This window comes from Centruroides sculpturatus, unplaced genomic scaffold (genome assembly GCF_000671375.1).
Source record: "Centruroides sculpturatus isolate CEXI.00-Female unplaced genomic scaffold, Cexi_2.0 scaffold151, whole genome shotgun sequence".
Taxonomy (NCBI): domain Eukaryota; kingdom Metazoa; phylum Arthropoda; class Arachnida; order Scorpiones; family Buthidae; genus Centruroides; species Centruroides sculpturatus.
This window is the reverse complement of record NW_019384363.1, coordinates 532193-555935: the sequence shown is the minus strand read 5'-3', so window position 1 is coordinate 555935 and position 23743 is coordinate 532193. Positions and strand designations below refer to the sequence as shown.

Below are 23743 nucleotides of genomic sequence, written 5' to 3'. Positions count from 1 at the left end.
TTAGGTATGCAAAAAAATTGAAATTTTTAAATAGTATATCTTAAAATTTAATAATAATAATATAAATAAATTTTAGTTCAATGACTGTTGAAGAAATAAATCTAAAATATTATCATTTTATCAAAAATAAATTATAGTTTCTTCATCATGTTGACTATGATTACAGAAAAGCTTGTGAGAAATTAATCCTTGAGAAGTAAGACTTTATATCATTCCCATCCATCAATCGTCGATAATAACGTACTTTGATGTGTTTATAAACATTATTTTATATATATACAATATATTGAATTGGAATTATCAGTAAAATACCTATTGTTAAATACATTTCTCCCATGGTAAAATCATATATAGGCGAACATTCAAAAACGACTACCTCTAAACAACACCTATTTTTCAGGAATAAAAATAAATACAAAATAAACTCCAAGCAATAGTCACTTCAGAATAACGGCCATTTTTTATGTTCCCTTCAGTGGTCTTTATTCAGAGGTTTTTATCTTCTTATTACTCTTTTATTTTTAAAAAATTCCTCTAATTTTTGTAAAAATATCAAATTTCTAATAATGTTAAAATAATTTAACTCGAACGAAATTTATATTTTATTCTAATAATAATTCTGCAGTTATTATTTCTGCAATAATAGGCTATTATTTTAGTCTTAAAATTTAAATTATTAATAAAATTAATTGTATTTTATAATTAAAGTAAATAAATTAATAACATAAAATAAAATTCAATTGATTAAAAATAATAATGATTACTTATGAAATATATATTTAAGCGAAAGAAAAAAATTTGTGTTTCTTTTCCTTTCAGTAAACGACTGCGAAGTGTCTAATTGGGGCCATTGGACAGAATGCAGTAATCAATGTGGAGTGGGAGTAATGGCTAGAACTAGGAATATTTTACAACAAACGAAAAACGGAGGTCAACCCTGTCCCGAATTACAACAATCTCGGGGTTGTATTGGAAATAATTGCGAAAGAAAGTCATCTGGCAAAATATTTAAAGGTAGAATTTATTTTTTTATTTATTTATAGTTTTTTTACATACTCAGATGATAAAATAATATGCTTTTAAACGCTTTTAAATATGCAGTATTTCGAGATGTAGTAAGCTAAATGGTTGGCTTTAGCTATTCATCTGTACAACGCTTGTACAGTTCCATTATAATAATAATTTCGACCATTACAGATAATTAACATGTTAATTTGGACGACGGATGGTGGGAATGATACTGAATACATGAAAAATCCTCCTAAAAATTCTCATTAAATTTAAATTTTACTATTACCGCAATACCATTCAGCTGTAAAACGATTCAGACCATTAATCTAATAATGATAAGATTCTGCCAGTATTCGAAATACTGCTTGAAAGTATTTGTATTACACACAGATTTATTATAATTTTTGTTTTACACATCACTTTATTAATTACCTACGAAGTGTCTCTAATTCAAAAATAAAATATGTAGAATTAATCATTTGTTTTATGAACATTTGTGTTGTGTAGAGTATTGTAGTCTTTTCCTTCTGGCAATTGCATGCTTTTAAAACAGAGTACGATCGAAAAGTTCCTGGACTGATTTAATAAAAAACAGACAGTAAAAAAAATAAATCTAGTTTTTTTAAACATAGACGAACTTGACTTTACTGCAGGAGCAAAAGCAATCGTGTGTACTCTCTATATTTTTATAAAATTCGATTGGAAGCACGCATAGTAACATCGTTTCCGACATTTTCAATGGAAGATTTACACGAACAACGGATATGATTGAAGTTTTCCTTCAATTTGAGGAACTCGGCCAGTGAAAGTGAAAGCTTTTGAATAAGATTCAATAAAGTGAACGACAGCATTTGAATGGTACAAAATATTTAAAGATGGCCGCAGCTTACTGGAGATATGGACCCCACAAACAATAAGACAATGAGAAACTTGAAAAAAGTTAAGAATTTTTAAGAAATTAAGAATCTGAAAATGGACGGATAATTATCAGAAATGTTTCTGAAGAAATCAATGTGTCATTCAGACTGTGTCAATCAATCATCCTTCAATCATGAAGATCTTGGCCTAAAAAGATAAACAAGCAAGCTTGTTTCTCGGATATTGATCCAGGAGCAGAAAAAGAACTTCAAATGGTCTGACAAAGCATCCTCCTGAAGGCTGAAGACGACAAGATGTGGACAGATAAAGTGATAACCGACGACGAGAATTGGGTCTACGGGAACGATCAAACAANCATTGCTGTAGTTTTTTTAAGAATGAAAGTTATTTCTGAAATTGGTACTTTATAAAGATAATTGAATTATTAGAGTTAGGACCAGGAAATTTGCAAATAAGATAATATCCTTGAAAATTATACTTTTCAACAAAACGAACATAAGTTATAAATTTTAACTATATTTTGAATTTTGTTCTTCATCCATCTTCTATTCGAGGCGCTCGCTTCTTTCTTTATCATCGTTTAATATATTTTTAATCAAAATATTTTCTGAGATATATTTATTTGCTATTTCTATTCGTGAATGTCCATGTCGTAGAAAATATTTAGTAAATTAATATAGCCAATTAGATTTTTCATACATAGTATTCGATACATGGGTGTCAATCCATAAAGGTAAGAGAGGACATATGGGAGATATGTCCTCTTATGGGTCATTATTTTTCTATCGGCAAATTGTCCTCCTTCCAAAATACATATGTATTTTTATTTTATATCCTATACAAAAATTAGGAGTAGAAACCGAGTACACTGTACAGTACATAACATGTACTGTACTATATATCTTATTTTTTATATCCACCCAAACCTAACAACGAGAAATTTTTCTTACTTGACCTTAATCCGACTCCCAGCATATTAATATATACAGATCGACGTCGATGTCTCATTAAATACATAAATTATTTCCATTTAATTATAGAGTTTTTGCGTATTATGATTATAGTTTGTTTTATTTTATTGATTTTGTATGATTTATTTATTTTAAAATTAACTGATATAACTCATAGTATAATGCATTCTTGCAAAAATAGTAAATAGATTTTTTATTAACGTTTTTTTATTATGTTGTTTACTGTTTTATTCGTTTTATCTATTGGTTGCTTATATAAAATTCATCTTGATATTTAGATTAGACATTTTTTTTTTTTTTGGATTGGGTTGATGGAATAAGACAATGCAACAATTTGGTGGTGTGCCAATGGGGATACTTCCTGGTGGACTTTCCATGGGAAGCTGGTCTTTATTAGATATTAGACACGTGAAGAAAACCCGGAAAACTTTATGTACCCTAAACTCGCGACCACTACCAAGTTTCAGCGGTTTTATCCACTTGGCCACTTGATGCGCCAGACATTATTTTTAATCATTTTTATTAAAACAGCATGATGAACGAGCTAGCGTAATGTTTAATTTAAGTGTATTTGATTTATTTTATGTAGTTGGCCTTACCTTCTGAGTTAGTTATTTTTTATAATTTATATAAATTAAAATATAAAACTATTCGTTCAGCAGAGACTCGTGGTTATCGAAGATGTATTAAGCTCAGTTATGTATATATACTTTCTCTTGTTCTTTGGAACATAGCAATATAAAGAAACAAAATATTATATATATATATAATATTCCTTATAAATATATATTATATATTACAGTTTTACAATATGCTACATATAGAACTTTAAATATAATAGTGCATTAAATATTTACTTCATTTGTTTAACTAACATAAATGAAATTTGGATTAAGTCAGTGATAAAAAATGTTTATTTTATTTGAACAGTTTATATTTTATTTTTATAAATTATTATTTTGTAATTGATTTTCAGCAGTTTTAGTAAAAAAATTATGAGAACAAGTTTTAAAACTTCAGAATTTTTTATATACAGCAGATATTTATCAGTCTTTATTGACTAGAGGCGAGAGAGTCTGCTGATCCTCCCACCAGTGGAGGAGTGGATAAAACCACTAAAACACTGATCATTGGTCGTGGATTTCCACCTAACAGGCTGGCCAGGTAAAGTTTTCCTGGCTTTCTTCACATATCTAAAAACTAAATAGATGTCAGTTTCCCTTAAACCCATATAAACAGCAATCCTTATATTAAGGCATAATACACTTAAAAATTTGTACGAAAGTTATCAACATAGAGTCATACCACAGAGCTAAATGAAACATTATAAAATATCTTATTAAGAAAAGACAATTATTTTTGTAATGAATATGTACTAATGCATAAAACATTATTTAAAATATTAAAACCATGGACTAAACAGAAGACAAAGAAGAAAAATTAGTTTTCACAAGTAATTTTTTCCTGTTACCGAAACCAAAACTGATAAAAAGCACCATTGTGCGATGTCTCGAAAATCATATGAAAGTCAGAATTTAGCATATGAAAAGTGATTTAGGGATATCAAAATATTATATACGAAAGGTCGAGTTGCCCAATAGTCGAGATGTACTTGTATTATATGGCATTTAGTTATAAGTAATAAATAGTAATTTATTTGAACTTGTTGGATGAAGCAACGACATGACTCATTCTGATGTTAAAATTAAATAATGAAAATTAAAAAAAAAAAAAAATAATAATAAATAACGTCTAACTTAATGAGCTTTACATAATATGATCATATTATTTTCGCAATTTACATACAGTAGCGGCATTGGAAATTGAATCACTCATAAAATCCTATAAAAATATGTTTATTTGTTAAATTAAAGTGTCATTTTGCTACAAACCTGAAATTTTTTATGATTAATTTACAATAATATATTCTGTCAGACGATTTTCTTGGAAAGTTTTGACAATTATCTACGACTTACATCATCATTAACTTTACATAAGTCTTTATCTGGATCCGGAAAATAGTGAATAAATTCTCAGAATAATTTTTTAAAAATCACAATGTAAGCAAATACTTTTCAGATGGTATTTAAAACACTTTAACACATTTAATTTTTATATCTCCAATTTTTTGGAGGGTCTCTTCAGTTAGATTTTCTGTTAACAAGTATAAGACAATGCTTAAAACAATAGCTTAAAAAAATAAAACAAATTATTTTAAAAATTCATATACATCTATATCATATGACTATATTTATTTTATGCATCTATTACTGTATTTTATTGTTTTAATTCATCTTACAGCACATTATTGATATGATTATAATATTAATATTATAAATATTATTATTATTATTATTTTATTTTTGATAACATCTTAATTTGATTTATGTTCGTTTCATTAAAATTAGTAAATATGTGTGTTTAAATAAAAATTAAAAATTTCAGAAACCGCTCTTATTTTATCAGCAAAATTTTCTTTCATGAGATCATTGAATAATACACAAGATATACGTCATAATTTGAGATTAAAATATCCATCAGATCCCGTAGAAAACAGCAAAGAGTAAGAATTGTCATTTTTATATAATTATCATTATAACTTTAAAGAATGAAAAATTGTGTTATTTTGGTTAAGAAATAATTTATTCTTCAAATACTCATATAATTTATTATGTAATATTACTAATACTTTTACAAAACACTTATTAAAATATTTAATTGATAAGTTAACATTAAAAGTAACATTCAACTGAAAGCTTTTATCATTTAGAGGTAAGCCTATATATGTATGCAGGAGTGAAGCTTTGTTGGGTTCGGAAAATACCGCTGTATAGTCAGCAAAGTTACGAGAAAAAATTACGTATAAAGAAAGTCCATAAAAGATGCGGAGAATAGAGAGGGGAGTCAGTCTTTTTGGATTGACTCCTCTCCTCTTCATCCTCTCTGAACTCCTTTTACGATGAATTTTCAATTTTTATGACCTTATTAACACCACTGTTTATGACAATAATGCAAGTACTGTACTTATCATTTGCTGTTCTAATTTAAGAGAGCTTAATCTTTATACGAACACTTTTCGAAATCAAAATATGGATATTAAACTATCCTTTTCCTTTGATATTTTTAAGATATGCTTACACTGCCTTTTATGCTTTACATTGATAAGTTTCTAGTACTCCATTCATGGTTTTCTACATTGTCAATTGGAAAAAACAGAGAAATATTGCGTGGCCAACTTCAATCCTTATTCAGAGTCTTTCTACTAGTCTTTCTCCCTTTCGTAATTATCATAAAGTACAGAAACGGAATTAACCGATTAAAAAAACACACAAAAAAAACAGATTTATAGTATATAAAATGAATAAGTCACAGAGCTACATTTGATCACTTTCATTTGAATAATTTGATAACCAAAATAACAATATTATAATAAAAATAATAATGTTTTATTATTTTAAAAAACGCTTTGATATTCCAGATATTGCATTATTTTCGAGATATTAAAACTGAAGAAAGGTTGTTCAAATCAAGATGATACTTTCAAATTACTGACAAAAGGATCTAAAGTATGTGTATCGTGTGAACGTGCTGCTATGAGAAAACATCTGGGATATCGTTGCAATGGTGATGGATTCGATGGAAAATCATCCAGATGGATCTCTTTAGCTAATCCTCGTTGTCAAGGTCGTTGGATAAGGCGTGAAAGACAAGATGGATGTCCTTGCGATAACAATGAAACACCACATTTTATACTTGTTTAACAAAAACATTCAAAATTTGATTTATGTTTAATTTTCTATTATAGATATTCCTAAAATATTCACGATTTATGCTTTAAATCCATTTTTGTACATTACATTTATATGACATACATTTTAATTATAAATATCTATATTACTTGAACAAAGCATTGGTGATTTTAGATTCATATTCTTATAATAAAAATGCCTAAGGGAAATTTGCTATTAATATATGTAAAATTATTCAACTCCATAATTTAAAATATAAAAATACACTCTCAAGTACAGTATACATTTCTCGGTTTTCAATTATCAAATAATAAATTTAAAACAAAAAATTCTTAAATTAATTTATTTTTCTCTTATATTTCTAGACATGGAGTTGAAAGTATAGTTTTGTATATCGTTGAAGAAAAAATATTATGATAAAATTTATATATAAATATAAAAATTGTGATAAAATGATAAATTCCATTATTAAAAATGTAAAATTGTATTTTATGAATATCGTATAGCAATATTCAGTTATAATATTATCTTGCTCACTTTGAGTATTAGAATATTAAATATTTTATATAAACTGCTTAGAAAAAGCAATTTTAATAATTTTATCTTACTTTATTTCCATTTTTTATATGTTATGTTAATTTTATTTCAAATTTATAAGAGAATTGTCATCATTTATTGTCCAAGTTATAGGATTAAATAATAAAGTAATAATAAACTGTTGAATGAAGGTATTATTTCTTTTAAAATAAAAAAAATTTAAAAAGTTATTTGTGTTTCATTTTCTCTTCATAAATTCTAGTTTTGTCTACAGTACATATATTTCCATTGGATCGGCTCTCTGAGTGAATTCTTTAATAGAAATCAGACACTTAAGAGACTCGCCAGTGGCGGAATGGATAAAAATACTGAACACTTGTAGTTGGTCTCCTGTGCAATTTTCTGGGTTTTATTTGAATTTCTGATATCTAAATAGGGACCAGTTTCCCACAGAAAATCATTCTGTTAAGCATCTCCTCTTTGGGAAATTCGAATTTAATATTAGTTGTAATGCAGGAACATTGAAATCTTTATATCAGGTACAAAATCACGTATATTCTTGCATTTAGAGTTTATTGCAGTATAATCGTAATAGTAATAAAAAAGCTAATCTCATGTAAGCAAGCTGTAGCGAAAGGAAATAATATTTAAACCGTGTATTTAGCCACATTGGGGTACACTTCAATAATTATTTAGCGAAAGTTTTATTTTAAATCAGCTAGAAATTAAATCAATTAGGCTTTTGTAATTGTTTATATTGAAGCCGAATGGTTTAGCTAATTATAAATGAATTTTCAATTAAAAATTATCATTGGTTAGATTCAATAAGGCAAAAACTACAATGTGAAGGCGATCTGCCAAGATGGGATACCACGTGGGAAAACGTCTATGAAAAACTAGACGTTAGACATATAAAGTACACACAGAAAACTACATGTAGCCAACGCATTGGTCAGGCCCGAACCACGACTATCAATGTCCTGTGGTTTTATCCACTATGCTACTGGTTAACCAAGTAACTTTTATAGAAAATATTCTATAAAGATGACTGAAAGTCCCATAACTTTTGTAAAATTGCTTGGAAACTTCTTCGTGGATTGTGGAAGTCTAATTCAGTCATTAAAAATTACCTTAAGTTACCAGAAATAAAGAATAACAACACTCCAATACTATAGTAGTGTAGTTTACTACGAAGTTCAAAAATCTCACAAAGTTTAGAATTTTCCAGTGAGTCCCGATGCCTCTTATGAACATATGTTTGTTTTCAGCATGATTTGTTTCAAAATGTACTTACGAAGTTTAGTGAAAGCCAGAAAACTGTTCGCACATATTTTACATACGATACACTTTTCCTCACCTGTTCAGTGTCATTGATTCCCTCTAGAAGGCCCAAGTCACACATGTAATAACACGGACGCCCTCAGACATGCTGAGTAGATATTATTGGTGAATAAGGAAAATCTGCAGATAAGTGTAAAATTTTAGTTCATATTGACATGCTGTTTTCGAACATTACCTCTTGAGAAAACGTTGACTCTGTTAGTGCTAAATTTACTTCTGGTGTATGTGTTTAAGTTCTGATAATTGAATGTGTTAATAAACGCGCCAATGTTTGTGAGACGCGTTTCTTTAACTCACTCTCCCCTACAGCCTTAATATTTCTGAATAATATTTGACACGTTCTTTTAATATATCGTTATTTACAGTAGAAAAAGGGACGTACTGTAATCTGATAAGATATGACAATCTCGTATTTCGCATTTTAAATGTTTTTGAAAATTTAAACTTTGGTATCGATTTTTCGATGTGTTGCATACATGTTAGCAACTTGTATTTTGTGAGAATCCAAAGCAGTTACTGTATCGCTTCAGTCAGTAGATATATATCAGTCACTACTCGTTTATCTGCACTTTTTAACAAGACAAACAAAGACTTAATTTTATTTTATATTTCCTTAGCGTACTTTATCTTGTTTTTCCCACTATCGCCCGTTATCTACCCTTCCTTGTTTAGGGGCTTGAGGAATTTAAAAACTCGATATAAATATAATTCAATAAGGAAAATATTTCAGATAGACTTTAAGTATATAGCTATTAAAATACGGTTATTTTTTTAATGTTAAAAGAAATTCAAATAAAAAATTAATTAATCTGATTACTCAAAAATTTATTTTAAAAAAATACAATTTATTCTAACAGAATTTAAAATTCGTTTTTAAAAAATGATTCTAACATAATCATATTTCTATCGTTATTTAAAACATTGTCTTCGTATAATTTCAACTGATGATTAGTATGAACAGGAGCTAGATCTTGAGTACAACACCATCTGAAATATATTTCTTTTTATGAAAAAAAATGTTTGTTATTTATTTAATGCTATGTGCAGAGTAGCCACAAAATCATTATGCATAAAACCATGTAAGAGAATATCTCCCCCCGACAAATTCAATGAATTGAATATTAATCTGATAAGATATGACATGGTGGAAGTCCAGATTTGACTTACATTTGGTTGGAAGCATTAGGTATAAAGGAGAAGTTCTTAACTTTTCCTTGTGATAGTAAAAGAAATAACATATCAGGGACTACTTTAATGACTTCCAAATGTCATAGATGGAATTTGCTCAGAAAAACATTTAGATAAATTAAATTTGTTTGGAAAATAGAGAATAGTATAGATAAGTTGGGACTCTATGGCCACTCTGTACATTAATTTTACTTCAAAAGTAAAGAGTTTAAATGTTTTATAGTTTAACATTTTTAAAATATTTAAATAAATAAATTTGTTAATATAAAATACAATGTAATATTTAAAATAACACAAGTAGCAAAATGCAAATTATACCTGAATGCTATAATATTATCTTGCTCACTTTGAGTATTAGAAGCATTTTCAATCAACAATGAGCCTAAAATTTCAAAATTGTAGTTTAAAAAATGTATTTATTCTAATAAAACGTGTAATATTTATATAAAAATAAAATAATGCAAATGAAAATGGAAGAAATGGAAGTTAAACATAAATTTATATTTAAAATTGATACAGTATGTAGGCCTAGATGTAATTTAAATTTTTTCTTTTCTTTTGTTGTTCATAACACATTTTAATCGTACTGTATATAATACACTATTAAACAATATTACGTTAGTATTGTATCATAGATTAGTCAGTAGTAAATTACCAATTACATGATTCCTGGTAAAAATGCATCTTTCGTTAATTCAATTCCTTAAAAATAAAAAAGTTATAACTATGGCACATTTGTAGTAATGGATTAGATTGATACGATAAGGCAATGCTGGAATCTGCCAATAGGATGTCCTCTGGTAGACCTTTATGTAGGAAACTGGCCTCTATTTAGGTGCAGACATGTAAAGATAAATCTTCTCCTTTAATTACATGTACAATAGATAGTTCATGGGCCCCTGATATTCAAGAAATGACATAAATAAGTTATGTAAATATTTTCTGATAATTTATTCACACGACTAGTAAGTATGCTTATAAGAACTCTGCATGCTACCGAAAGTCCACATAGGATAATGCTTCCACCCTTTCCCTCTCCATCATACACAATAATGTACTTTTTGTAATCCTGCTCCTCCTCTTAAATTGTACACGTAATTAATGGATGAACCCTTTTATATGCATAATAATAATGTCATAAGCATTAGGCTAGTTGATGTGTCAATTTGCAGGTTTCACCAAAGGCATATGAGTTGGGAGAACAGGGGGCAGCTTCCCTCTCAAATCCGGGCAAAACAAGAACAAAAATATCAGACAAAGAAAGCAAAAAGGTTAACAAATTATCAGTGATGACATATTTTAAATTAATAACCTACTTGTTTTCATTTGATAAAAATTTCAGTAAAATCAACCCCTCTGCTCTCTTAACCAAACTGTCCCCATACTCCCATGAGTTTAATCATGCATGAATATATCGATTCTATATTATTTCCAAATATTTTCTGTGTTTTCACATATTTGAGTGCAAAAATTCAATTCCAAAAAGTAATTTAGATGAACCTAATGTTATAGGATACATACAGTAGGAATTTGATTGTTTGAGTACAATGTTGTTTATCTTGCATATGATCAGCTTTCAATTCTGAAATGCGACGCATAGAGCAAATATGCATTAATCAAGTTTATTCAAAATAATTTTGAAATCTTCTAAAACACCTGCAATAATTTCAGGTTTATATCCCATACTCAAAAGTGAAAGTTTTTTGATTTGGTCTTTAAAAAAAAGAGAGAGAGAGAGAACTGTCTAAGGAAATTAGAAGAATAAGTTTTGTTTATACGTGAATAAAGAAATCTTCAGAGTCAGACTTAGTATTATTTTATAGGGCTTTTTTATTATCAGTTAAAAGCTGACCCAAAGTTCCTTCTTACCCTGATTTTTAACAAATAATTTCACACAAAGGACAATAACTATTGTATTTGAGTGTTAAAAATTGGGATAAGACGAGACTTTGAATCAGCATTTAACTGATAATAAAAGAAAGTCTTATAAAATAAATTTTGGTTGATATGTTATTTAAAATCCAAAATTCAAATATCCTAAATCATTCAAAATAATCATAAAACTGTTACTTATATATCACCAATATTAAAATCTCAAGTTTATTAAGATTAATAAATCTTGTAATTAATTAATATTAAAACATTTATCTTCTTTCTTTTTAGTTATCTTCTCAATGAAATTATTTTGAGAGATCGCTGAGTACTTAAGATAAAATAATAAATTTATTTCATAATTATATTTTTACAAATTATTAAATGGATTGCATTTTTTAAAAATAAACTGTAATTTCCTTAGAATAAGTTTTTCCCTTAAACATCTAAGCATTGTTAGTTGAATATCAAGTATTAAAAACCATTACTATTAATTTTGGAATAATGAAAATTTTTCCATTATCAATTTCACATCCTCACATTTACAATACATGTATGCATGCAAATAATTCTAAATAAACTCTTGAAAGAACTGCTCTGTCAAGACTTGGTTGATGTCACGATTTCAAATTTTTCACACTTCAAGAGTTTTTATAAAATTATGAATACTTTCAGTAATGAATTACATCAAATGAATAAAAATAAATAGGGAGCTAATGTCTAGATTTTACTTGTGTCTTAAGATTAAAAGACAGAAAAGTTGCAGATATCACAAAAGATTAATATACTCTCAAATCTTTTAAATAAAAGTAATCAATTATTAAATAAATATCTTTTTCTTTATTCAGCAAACTACTATTGCTTCAAATATTCCCTTGGTTTAAATATTATTTCTTCAAGAATATATACATATTTTCTTTATTGTATATGTTAGAATAAAAAGATAAGTGAATAATTTAATCAATAATAATTTAATCAAAGAATAAAATAATTATTTATACATGAAAGCCTATTAATATATACTTACCTATATAAATACGAGCTAATGAGTATGCTAAGTCTCTAGCTGCTGTAATTAACTNTACAAACCCACGAATGAACTCCCAGTGTTCAGGGAACAAAGACCGCTTGGCCACTGGTGGGCCCAAATCAAATTTGTAAAACACTTTGTAAGATTCTTAGTATTTATTGTATTTCATTGCAACATAAGTACATGAAACTGCAATATTATACCAAATTCTATTGAGTTCTTTAATAGTTACAAAACTACATAAAATCAGAAGGCAAATGGCATACATTTAATCCAGCAAAGTTTAAACTGTTAACAGATATTTTTAGCTTTTCAAATAATCAACAGATTTTTGTGTATGTATAAATAAAAAAACTTATTATTGTATCACAATACTTATTTTTATTATATTAATATTTTATTTTTTTCATTTGTATATTCTTCCCATTTTTACATGTAGTCTTGTAATTTAACACTTTAATTTCTTTGGTTGTAGAATGTTTTAAAAATTTGATAAACTTTTCAATTAAGCATTACAAATGTGTAATTTTAAACTTAAAAGTTTATCAAATTTTAAAACACTGTTGCCTAAGACAACTATTAAAATAGCTTAACACATTTGTAAACTAGTTTTATGAACCAAACCTAATATTTTATTCAAGAGTATAATATAAATTTTTTTATTACTTTTACGTTTTTAACAAAATATTCTCATTTGAATATTAGTTTAAAAAAGATCATTGTTATTACATTGATTGATTGTTACTGTATATAAAATTTTAATTAAAATTTAAATATTAAATTTATTTATAAAATTTCTAAACATTTAAAACTTATAAGCAAAATATGCTATACCTGACTATCACGTAAATAAGAAGCTATTCCAGTATCTTCCATATAACCTTGACCACCAAAACATTCTAGTCCTTCAGAGACAACTGCCACAGCCTTAATTAGTGAATAATTTTTATTAAAATATTTCTTTAATAAGAAATAAATTTTAAGCTATAATGTGCACCACTACTTTTTATATTTGTACTCCTTCTGTTCTGTGGGCACCTTTAGTACTGTACCTAATATATCAAAGTATGTAGCTTTATTCTTACCATTTTCTGTACTATCTTCTAATCTTTCATCTATAAAAAAGCTATAGGTACCAACTTTGAACTCAAGTAACAATTTAAGAAATTTTTTGATAATATCAAAACAATCTACATTTCCAAATCAATGCACAAAAACATTTATTTCACATCATTTAAATCAAACCTTACTTAATTGTACTGTAAGTACACGAAAATTTGGATTTTCCTTCTTATCTGACTTATGGAGGCGTGAAACCTTCTTAACTCTAAAGCATTTGCTAAATGAAATAGAATTCGAATACTGTAAAATTTAACTCTATTTTAAAAAAATCTATTACTTCTATTTAAAAAATTAGGTTCAGATTTACTGAAATAAAACATTAACACTACTTTAACAGTTTTCTTTTCAAAACAGTAACGTAATTAAAGATAAAAATTTACAGTTAAAAAAGTTTTAAATAATCAAATTTGTTTGGTTTGGTTTGGTTTGGTGTGTTTTAGTTATGGCAATGCAACACTTGGGCAATCTGCCTAGGGGGATGCCTTCTGCGAGGTCTTTTTAAGAGAAACTGGCCTCTATTTAGGCGTTACAGACATAGAGAAAACCCAGAGAACTCCACGTGGCCAGCCTGTCCAAGCGAGGTACAAACCCACGAATGAACTCCCAGTGTTCAGGGAACAAAGACCGCTTGGCCACTGGTGGGCCCAAATCAAATTTGTAAAACACTTTGTAAGATTCTTAGTATTTATTGTATTTCATTGCAACATAAGTACATGAAACTGCAATATTATACCAAATTCTATTGAGTTCTTTAATAGTTACAAAACTACATAAAATCAGAAGGCAAATGGCATACATTTAATCCAGCAAAGTTTAAACTGTTAACAGATATTTTTAGCTTTTCAAATAATCAACAGATTTTTGTGTATGTATAAATAAAAAAACTTATTATTGTATNACAGTAATGTTAATTTAAAGTCTATAATTGGTCTACACTTATTTTGTTTATGTGTTTTTATATGAATATTTAATTTGGGTATTCTTATGTTCTCCTTAGGAAATATTTCATTAATTTCTGACTTTGAGATGGTACTTTCGTTTGACAGTTTCTTTAGCTTTTTAGTTAACATTTTTCTTATAACTTTTGTTGGATCTTGTTCTAGTTCTTTGAAATTACCTTCAGATATGAGTTCTTCTTTCTTTCTCTCTACATCTTGTATAGTCAGTATTATAATTTGTTGTGATTTGTCTACTCTAATTAAACAACAATCAGATTTTTAAAAAAAATTTTTTATCCTATTATATTTACCTATCTATTTTCCTGCTTTATGGTCCTTAATGTATCCTTTATCTGTATTAAATTTCTTTAAGTCTTCAGCAATTTTTATTTTAATTTCTTCTTTTTTATATTCACTTCTAAATATTGCATAATCTATGTCTGTTACAGTATCTATTGTTTTTTCAAAGAAAGGTAAATTCATACTAATATCAAATGATAAAAAATTTATATTAACCCAATGTAAGAGAAGAAGTCAAGATAGTAAATAAGAAGTTCCTGTTAAATGAATACCCAAGAAATCTTTTTAAAAAATGGTATGATGACCTCATGTTAAATAGATACAAAGTATAGAGAAAAAAAAATAAAAAGTACATATCGTTTACATATATTACAGATATATATGAAAAATATCAAAAAATTTTTAGTGAAACTTTAATAAAATTAGCTCTAATTCAAAAAACAGACTATCGGAACTCATGAAAATTGGTTATACAAAAAAGGACCCATTGGAAGAGGAAGGAGTTGAGTACAGATTGCAATGTACTGTACATGCAGAGTCCCAAATTTTTATGTTGGAGAGACAAAACAGAAGTTGAAATCAGACTGTCAGAACATCTTGCTGCAGTACGNTTATCAAATTGTTCAATTGTTATATCTAAATAATTTATTTTATTATGTTTTTCAATTTTGTGAGTGAATTTAATATATGGGTTAACCTTATTCGCTATTTCAGTATTTATCAGGTGATATTATTGTACTATTGTATATTATTATTATATCGTCAACATACCTTGCAATAAATTCTATTCCTGTTAGTCTTGATAATACTTTATCCATATCTATCATAAATATTTCCGCTAGTTTTGGGCCAATAACAGATCCCATGGAAATGCCATCTTTTTGATGATAATATTTTTCATTAGCTGGTAATTTTTATCTAACATGAATGCAATAAGGTCTATTAAATAATTAGGAACTTTGTACTTACATAAACTTTGCACTGTCATTTCTTTGTTAATTGAAGGATACATTGGTATTATATCTTGGCTCACTAATTTATGATTTGGTGTGATTTTCCTTTCTTTAGTTTTGATATTAAAATATCTGCATTTTTATACTAAATTCTGAATTTAGAATGTTCTATAAGGATTTTTTTTTTAATTTCTAAGTTATACAGTAATGTTAATTTAAAGTCTATAATTGGTCTACACTTATTTTGTTTATGTGTTTTTATATGAATATTTAATTTGGGTATTCTTATGTTCTCCTTAGGAAATATTTCATTAATTTCTGACTTTGAGATGGTACTTTCGTTTGACAGTTTCTTTAGCTTTTTAGTTAACATTTTTCTTATAACTTTTGTTGGATCTTGTTCTAGTTCTTTGAAATTACCTTCAGATATGAGTTCTTCTTTCTTTCTCTCTACATCTTGTATAGTCAGTATTATAATTTGTTGTGATTTGTCTACTCTAATTAAACAACAATCAGATTTTTAAAAAAAATTTTTTATCCTATTATATTTACCTATCTATTTTCCTGCTTTATGGTCCTTAATGTATCCTTTATCTGTATTAAATTTCTTTAAGTCTTCAGCAATTTTTATTTTAATTTCTTCTTTTTTATATTCACTTCTAAATATTGCATAATCTATGTCTGTTACAGTATCTATTGTTTTTTCAAAGAAAGGTAAATTCATACTAATATCAAATGATAAAAAATTTATATTAACCCAATGTAAGAGAAGAAGTCAAGATAGTAAATAAGAAGTTCCTGTTAAATGAATACCCAAGAAATCTTTTTAAAAAATGGTATGATGACCTCATGTTAAATAGATACAAAGTATAGAGAAAAAAAAATAAAAAGTACATATCGTTTACATATATTACAGATATATATGAAAAATATCAAAAAATTTTTAGTGAAACTTTAATAAAATTAGCTCTAATTCAAAAAACAGACTATCGGAACTCATGAAAATTGGTTATACAAAAAAGGACCCATTGGAAGAGGAAGGAGTTGAGTACAGATTGCAATGTACTGTACATGCAGAGTCCCAAATTTTTATGTTGGAGAGACAAAACAGAAGTTGAAATCAGACTGTCAGAACATCTTGCTGCAGTACATTTAAAGGTCAATACTTCTGCAGTATTTTTGCATTGTAATAGTAATAATTGTCAAATTAATGTTAATGAAATAAAAATAATGTATAAAGAAATAAATACTGTAAAAAGAAAATTTAATAAACATTTTGCAATCGTTACACAAAATAATTCTGTTAATTTAAATAATGGTGTGGTGCCAGCGAAATGCTGGGTAAATCTTTTCGGATATAAAAATTGTATACCACAGTGTAAGAGATTGTAATGGATAGTTGTAGTGATTGGCAAATTGAATTGTATTGTGCAGCTTGGAGCCCTACTGAGGAAGCCAGTGTACTGGCAAAATGCATTTGGGGTTAAATAAGTTGTAATAAAAATTAGTCTCTCTCAAAGGAAAAACTGGTTTGCTTGTTTAACTTTTTATTCTAATTCTATTTCATTTAGCAAATGGTTTAGAAGGTTTCACACCTCCATAAGTCAGATAAGAAGGAAAATCCGAATTTTCGTGTACTTACTTACAGTACAATTAAGATTAGAATATTCTGACTCCATCATTTTAAATATTTTAATTTATTCTTATTTAAATCAAACTTTTAACTTTTCAGATAAAAAAGTTAATAGTTTGGTTTAAAAAATAATATAGTTAAGGTATAATTCGCTTTTCATTTCTCAAAAATTACCTGGCTACTTGACACATGTCTTTATGGTAACATATTTCATTTCATTAATTAATTAATCTAAATTTAGAAAGTGTGAATTTATTTTAATAACTATATTATAAAATTATCATTTATTTTTTTACCTGCTTTGCAGTATAAAGTTTTAATATGGGAGTTAATAAACGAAAAAGTAGAACTTCTTCATCAGTAGCTTTATTGCATTCTTGTTTACCTAACCNAGTTGAAATAGCTATCTATATTATAAAATTATCATTTATTTTTTTACCTGCTTTGCAGTATAAAGTTTTAATATGGGAGTTAATAAACGAAAAAGTAGAACTTCTTCATCAGTAGCTTTATTGCATTCTTGTTTACCTAACCATCTGATAACCTACATAAAGAATTTTAAATTAAATGTAACCTCAAAAATAAAACAGATATTATAAAATACACTTTAAGAAATAACTCACTTCTAATAGCAATAACAATGAACCTTGTATTTCTGTCTCCATTCTAGCTAAAGTTTGTACATGTAATGGATAATTATTTAATTTACTTCCAAAGACAGATCTACGATTGGCATAGTCACTTGCAAGATTTAAAATACTAAATATTAAAAGATTAAATTAAAATATCATTTATAAATCTCAATTTAAGAAAAAATACTTTAAACATACTGTCTCATAGAAGAAACAGATCCTACTGCGTTATGGATACGAGTCATAGTTAACATATATGATATAGCAGCAATTCCTTGGCCATTTTCTGACATCTTTCAAAAGTCAAGATATAATTGCATCATAATTTCTAATAATTTTATTTAAAAAACTTTTTTATAATTGAAATTTTAGAGAAACATCCAATTTTCAAAAATATAATTCTGTAAAGGCATACAAATCATACTACCAACGATATTTACCTAATGCTTTTTATTGTATATTACAGGAAAAATCTGTTCTATTATTTCATTATAAATCATACAAAAACATAAATTTACAGTAAATTAAAAAATATAGTATACCTTATAAGCTGTTGTTCCATCTAATAATAATTCAGCAGTTGGAAGCTGTCTTGTTCCTAATTTGTCTTTTAACCTTATTATGTGTATATTATTCAAATTTCCATCAATTGCCTTAGTTTCTAAATAAAATAAACTTAATGGTTGAAATTCCTGAAATTCAAAAACAAACTGTAATTATTTTTTCCAAATACATTCTAATTAAAGTAATATATATTAATTAATTATATAATATATGGTATATAATTACATAAAATAAAGAAACAAATTTATTGTTTCCATTAAAAGATTTAAAAAACTTTTACTAAAGTAGCTACGATACATATTCATTTCATTTATTTATAAAAAAATCATCAAATGTTTATCGATTGAAAGAAATTTTAAAGTACCGTAAACCCCCCTATAGTTCGGATTCCTATATGACGGCGAAAAAATTGCGACGGTATCCATACAAACATGGTAAAAAAACTCCTATAATTCAGTAAAACGTCATTGGGCAGCCAAACTACTTTCTGCTGTCCAGCGCCATGCTAAGGAGAGTTTAGGCGAGTAAGTTGAGTTTACTATCGTCTGTACAGTATGTAAATTAGGTACCGTAAGTCTAATACAGTACTGTAATTTTATGCATTTCTTGTGAAAGAAACATTTCTTATTCAATGGCCACAAAAAGTATTTATATTAATGATGTCTCCAAAGTTCAACGAAGTTTTTGCAGAAAAATAACTTATCAGAAATCATGCCCACCATTTGATGCGCTGCTCCGCGACGAAAACAAGCTTAAGCAATGGCGACGTCGAACGATGCACACTCAGTAAGTAATCCTACAATTTTTTGTTTATAGCATAGTTAATACGGATTATTTTCAAAAAAAATATACGTATTTTAAAAATGTTGAGTCAAATTAGTCTAGAATCGATTAATTTTATTGAAGAAAACCTTACAAACAGCCGTAGTCCGTAAACTTCACACGTGTCAGGCTGTGATTGGCAAGGTCTCTTAAAACATCAATTTCATAAAAAATGGAACGTGTCTACCGTTTTATAGGGGGGTCAACTATACTATTTTTTTTAATATAGTAGTTAAAATGAAAAATATTTTCAATGTGTATAAAATAAACTTCATGAATTTATTATGCCATATATTTTTTTGATATAATACTTTTAACATAATAATTTATTTAACCTGGTAAAAAATATATATGACTATATATATATATATATATACACATATACACACACATATTCTATATACAGGAAATCTATCCTCATTAATTCAAACTAAGACAGTTAAAAATCCCATTGGTTCGTAACTATACTTTTGTCCCAGCCAGGGATATAGACATTTACACGTGAAGGAATTCAGTTACTTCGATATACAGCTATTTCATAATTTGAAGTAAAAACTCTGTCTAATATACATATGTTAACTCATTTGTTTAGATTGACATGCCTCCTTACTGTAAGAGAACAATACACCAAGAACAACTCTAATCTGGTCAATAGGCTTTCCTTTTACAGTAACATACTTTTGGGTATCACTTTATCCATGAATTATCCTTCTTTCTCTCTTATCTCATAAAATATAACTGGTTTTCAGGATTGCAAGATTGGCTACGAGCAGTAGATTGAGATATTTGTAGTACTCTAGTCTACAAATCAAGTAAGTCATCCAAACATACACATATGTTTGGATGACTTACTACTTTTTGGGCCACATTTTGAGGAATTCTGTTTTACTTTTTATAAAACTTATCTGGAGACCTGTGAAGTTTTCACCAGACACATACTGTTTACCTGCAGTTTATTTATATTTTTATTATTAATTATTAATTAACAAAAATAGCATTCTGTATACATATCTATATTCCATTTGCTTAATAAATTATGTCAGTTACATGGCATTTGGTATATTGTATGGGCATATATAAATCTCGGATAATTTGAAACTTGATACTTTGAAGTTGTGATTATTTTGTTCCTTGAATTTCAAACTAATGAGGATTTCCTATATATATAGAATTGTTTTTATTAATTCTTTATTTGTTTTTCTAACAAAACATATAATTCTCCAATACTCTAATTATTTCAAGTCACTATAAATTTAATTTAATAAAAAGAACAGATAAATACTTATTCCAATGAATTCATTCTTCAGAATAAATGGCTTTTAATATGGTAAATACTTGCTGATATTTTGAATTTACCATTTTGAAATTAGTGAAAATGTGTGAAAATACTAGTGATAATTAGTTAAAACAATTTTTACAACATATTCTTCCATATATATGAATATATACTGTATTTGTTTCTTTGATATATGCACACAATTCTTCAAATTTCTAATGATTCAAGCAAATTTCTTGATATTACAACTGGGTATATAAATTATCAATTCACTATGATTTACTATACAATTTTGAATATGTGAAAATTGCTCTAACAGTACTAGTGATTTTAAGATTTCTTGCTCTCAGGATATGAGTTTTTCATTATTTAATAACTTTTCAACATTCTAGCATATTTTAGTATAATATAATTTCACTATAATATATTTTGGCAACCTCACAATTTCATTATACTAACATTTTATTGTAAAAAGTGTTTAATTTCTTGTTTGTTTAATAACATATACAATGTTTTATTACAATAAATAATAAATTGATTTTTAAATGAAGGAATGAAATACAATATAACTCAGTTATAAAGAAATCCCAAAATAATCATTTCTACTAAATTGATATTAATTATAATTTTCTTTATTTATATAAAATGAGATTAAGAATTAGGTCTTATAAATACCTGATTTTCACCATTTTCATCAGAAATTTTAGCCAGTGTTAGCGACATATCAGAATCTGCAGCTGAAGTAAACCACTTATAACCATAAAGTTTATAACAATCATTCTCTTGATGTAAAGCAATAGTTTCAGTCCCACCAGCTAATAAAAAATGCTTTATATTAAAACTATTTTTTCAGATAATTATACTTTTGTGAAAATAAGAAATAAATTTTACAATTAAAAATTTGTATTGTTTTACAAATTTAACAACAATACAAAGTATTTGATAAAATTGATGTGCATGAAAGGACAAAGTTTGAGGACACTTTTTATGTATTGTCTATTGAAAATTTTTTATAAATTTTTTAAGTTTAATACAAAGTATTGTGTGCTAAATTTCTAAAATACTTCAGATTTAATTGATATATTTAAAATGTTATGAATTTCTCAATAAACAGAATGAAACTATTGTAGACAAATTAATTATTAGACAAAATAAAATAATATATAATTTTATTATCTTTTATTTAATATTTCTTTGTTGTTTGAGAAAATATATTTAAATTCTTCTTTAACCATTCTTAGAAACAATTTTTTGTGAGAAAAAAGTAATTGATTTCATATAAACATTCTTAAACGTTCAAATTAAAATGTAACTTTTCAAAATAAATCTTATACACTTATAAAAAGTTAAATTGTCATGAACAATAAATATTTATAATTAGGTTATTATTAGGCATTTTTATCAAACTTAAAATCATAATTTATCTTTCTATATATAAACAAGCATCCATCATATGAGAAATTTATCTGTATGTTTAATTATCCTAATACATATATTTTATTTTAAATGTACAAAATTTAATGTCTGAATTTTGTCTAAATTGAAAAATAGTTTTTTAATTGTTTAATTATATTCAAGTTTAGTCAGAAGTTTTTATTTTGATTACTAGCTGCAAGGGCCCGCTTTGCTGGGTTTTTATTTTTATGTAATATAGTTCTTTTTATATATAAAAGACTGTTTTTCTAAGTAATCTAGAATCTAGCTGCAAGGACCCGCTTTGCTGGGTTTTTAAAAAGTAACGATAGTGAAGATTAAGATAATTACATTATAGCTAATCTTACCCGTTTTCACAGAATGCAAGAATTAGGTCCCCCGTTTCCAGACTAATTAGAGAATTTTTACGTTTAGTCAAACGAACAAATTTCAACGTTTCTGGAACGTTTTCAATCGTTCTATAATCGAACCAATTCGAATTTTATGTTTGAATTTAATTCGAACAAATTCGAAAAAATCAAACAAAACATTCGAAATAGAAAGCCACTTTCAACCACTTTCAGCCTCATATCTCCCGCACCCTTATAGCTATCGAGATGTGATCACCCCTATGCACGAATGGAGACTTGGGGCTACCACCACATACAAACACCATTCACGTGCGATGTGTAGTTTTGGCGAAAAAGTGAAATATAGGGACATACATGTCCATTTTTATATATATATATATATATATAGATATAACAAAAAATATATAAACAACAATAATATTTTTTAGAATACAAAGAAAAATTAGATGACTCAATTAAAGATAATAGTTCATTAGCTTTTTGCTGGATGAAAGGTTAATGTTAACTGTATTAATCAGCAATTATCAAGGTTATTTGGTCAAAAATTTCTTATTTTTTATATAAAATATAAAAAATAAGAAATTTTTGACCAAATAATAAACCTAAAAAAATGTTAACTTGTTATAATTTGCTGCTAGATTAAAGATTGACTTCAATTAGTATTTGTTAATAATGACAAATAATTTATTAATATTATATATACATGCACAAGCAAACACAAATGTGCACTCTTACACACACATTCAAAAATAAGCATAACCATTAATTTTGCCTATATCTCAGGCACTACTAAACTTAACATACAATCGTAACATTGTATGTGTATTCTTTAGACAATAAAACAATTGAAAAGCAAAAATTTAATCTAAATTATGTAAAACCAAAAACAATTAAAAAATTACTAAGCATTGTCATAAATCTTTTTGCACAGAAAATGATTAATAAGGTATGCAATTGTCTCCTGCATGCATACATGCTTCACTGTTTATTAGTTCTGTCAAAAACAAAGTCCATTCTTGAACAAGAATATCTTGGAAGTTCCTGGAATGTTCTTGGTGGAAGCTGATGAGATACAACTCATATCCCTATAGCACACATATTTTATGGAATTTAGGTCTACAGATCTTGCTGGCCATTTCAT

At 26.8% G+C, this 23743-nt stretch overlaps 2 protein-coding genes and 1 long non-coding RNA gene across 6 annotated transcripts in view; 1 reads left to right on the top strand and 2 right to left on the bottom strand.

The window, feature by feature from the left end:
- Positions 1–363: 363 nt before the first annotated feature.
- Positions 364–7053, top strand: LOC111641521 (somatomedin-B and thrombospondin type-1 domain-containing protein-like). Of its 2 annotated transcripts, none has more exons than XM_023387703.1 (4): positions 364–492; positions 820–1014; positions 5307–5424; positions 6340–7053. In XM_023387703.1, exons 2-4 carry the CDS (start codon positions 888–890, stop codon positions 6620–6622), a joined length of 528 nt encoding a protein of 175 aa, XP_023243471.1. In that variant the 5' UTR covers positions 364–492; positions 820–887; the 3' UTR covers positions 6623–7053. The 2 variants fall into 2 exon arrangements, with proteins under 2 accessions (XP_023243471.1, XP_023243463.1); XM_023387695.1 differs by lacking the exon at positions 364–492 and adding an exon at positions 651–707.
- Positions 7054–9369: 2316 nt separating this feature from the next.
- The window catches only part of LOC111641460 (acyl-CoA dehydrogenase family member 11-like), a gene marked incomplete at its 3' end in the record, with an annotated part of 35416 nt that continues 21042 nt past the window's right edge, over positions 9370–23743 (bottom strand). The window contains exons 6-14 of the mRNA XM_023387637.1: positions 21494–21633; positions 18699–18848; positions 18355–18449; positions 18148–18283; positions 17964–18068; positions 13413–13505; positions 12576–12627; positions 9995–10058; positions 9370–9475 (exon numbers count right to left, since the gene is read on the bottom strand). Of these exons, the coding sequence (XP_023243405.1) occupies positions 9370–9475; positions 9995–10058; positions 12576–12627; positions 13413–13505; positions 17964–18068; positions 18148–18283; positions 18355–18449; positions 18699–18848; positions 21494–21633 (941 nt within the window). The remainder of the gene's footprint in view (positions 9476–9994; positions 10059–12575; positions 12628–13412; positions 13506–17963; positions 18069–18147; positions 18284–18354; positions 18450–18698; positions 18849–21493; positions 21634–23743) is intronic.
- Positions 14612–16704, bottom strand: LOC111641605. 3 transcript variants are annotated; one of them, XR_002759439.1, is made up of 5 exons: positions 16444–16704; positions 15908–16388; positions 15710–15815; positions 14950–15090; positions 14612–14853 (listed from the first exon to the last, which is right to left on the bottom strand). It is a non-coding gene; the product is annotated as an uncharacterized LOC111641605 (long non-coding RNA). The 3 variants fall into 3 exon arrangements; XR_002759438.1 differs by having other exon boundaries at positions 14612–14894; positions 15908–16347; XR_002759434.1 differs by having other exon boundaries at positions 15908–16347.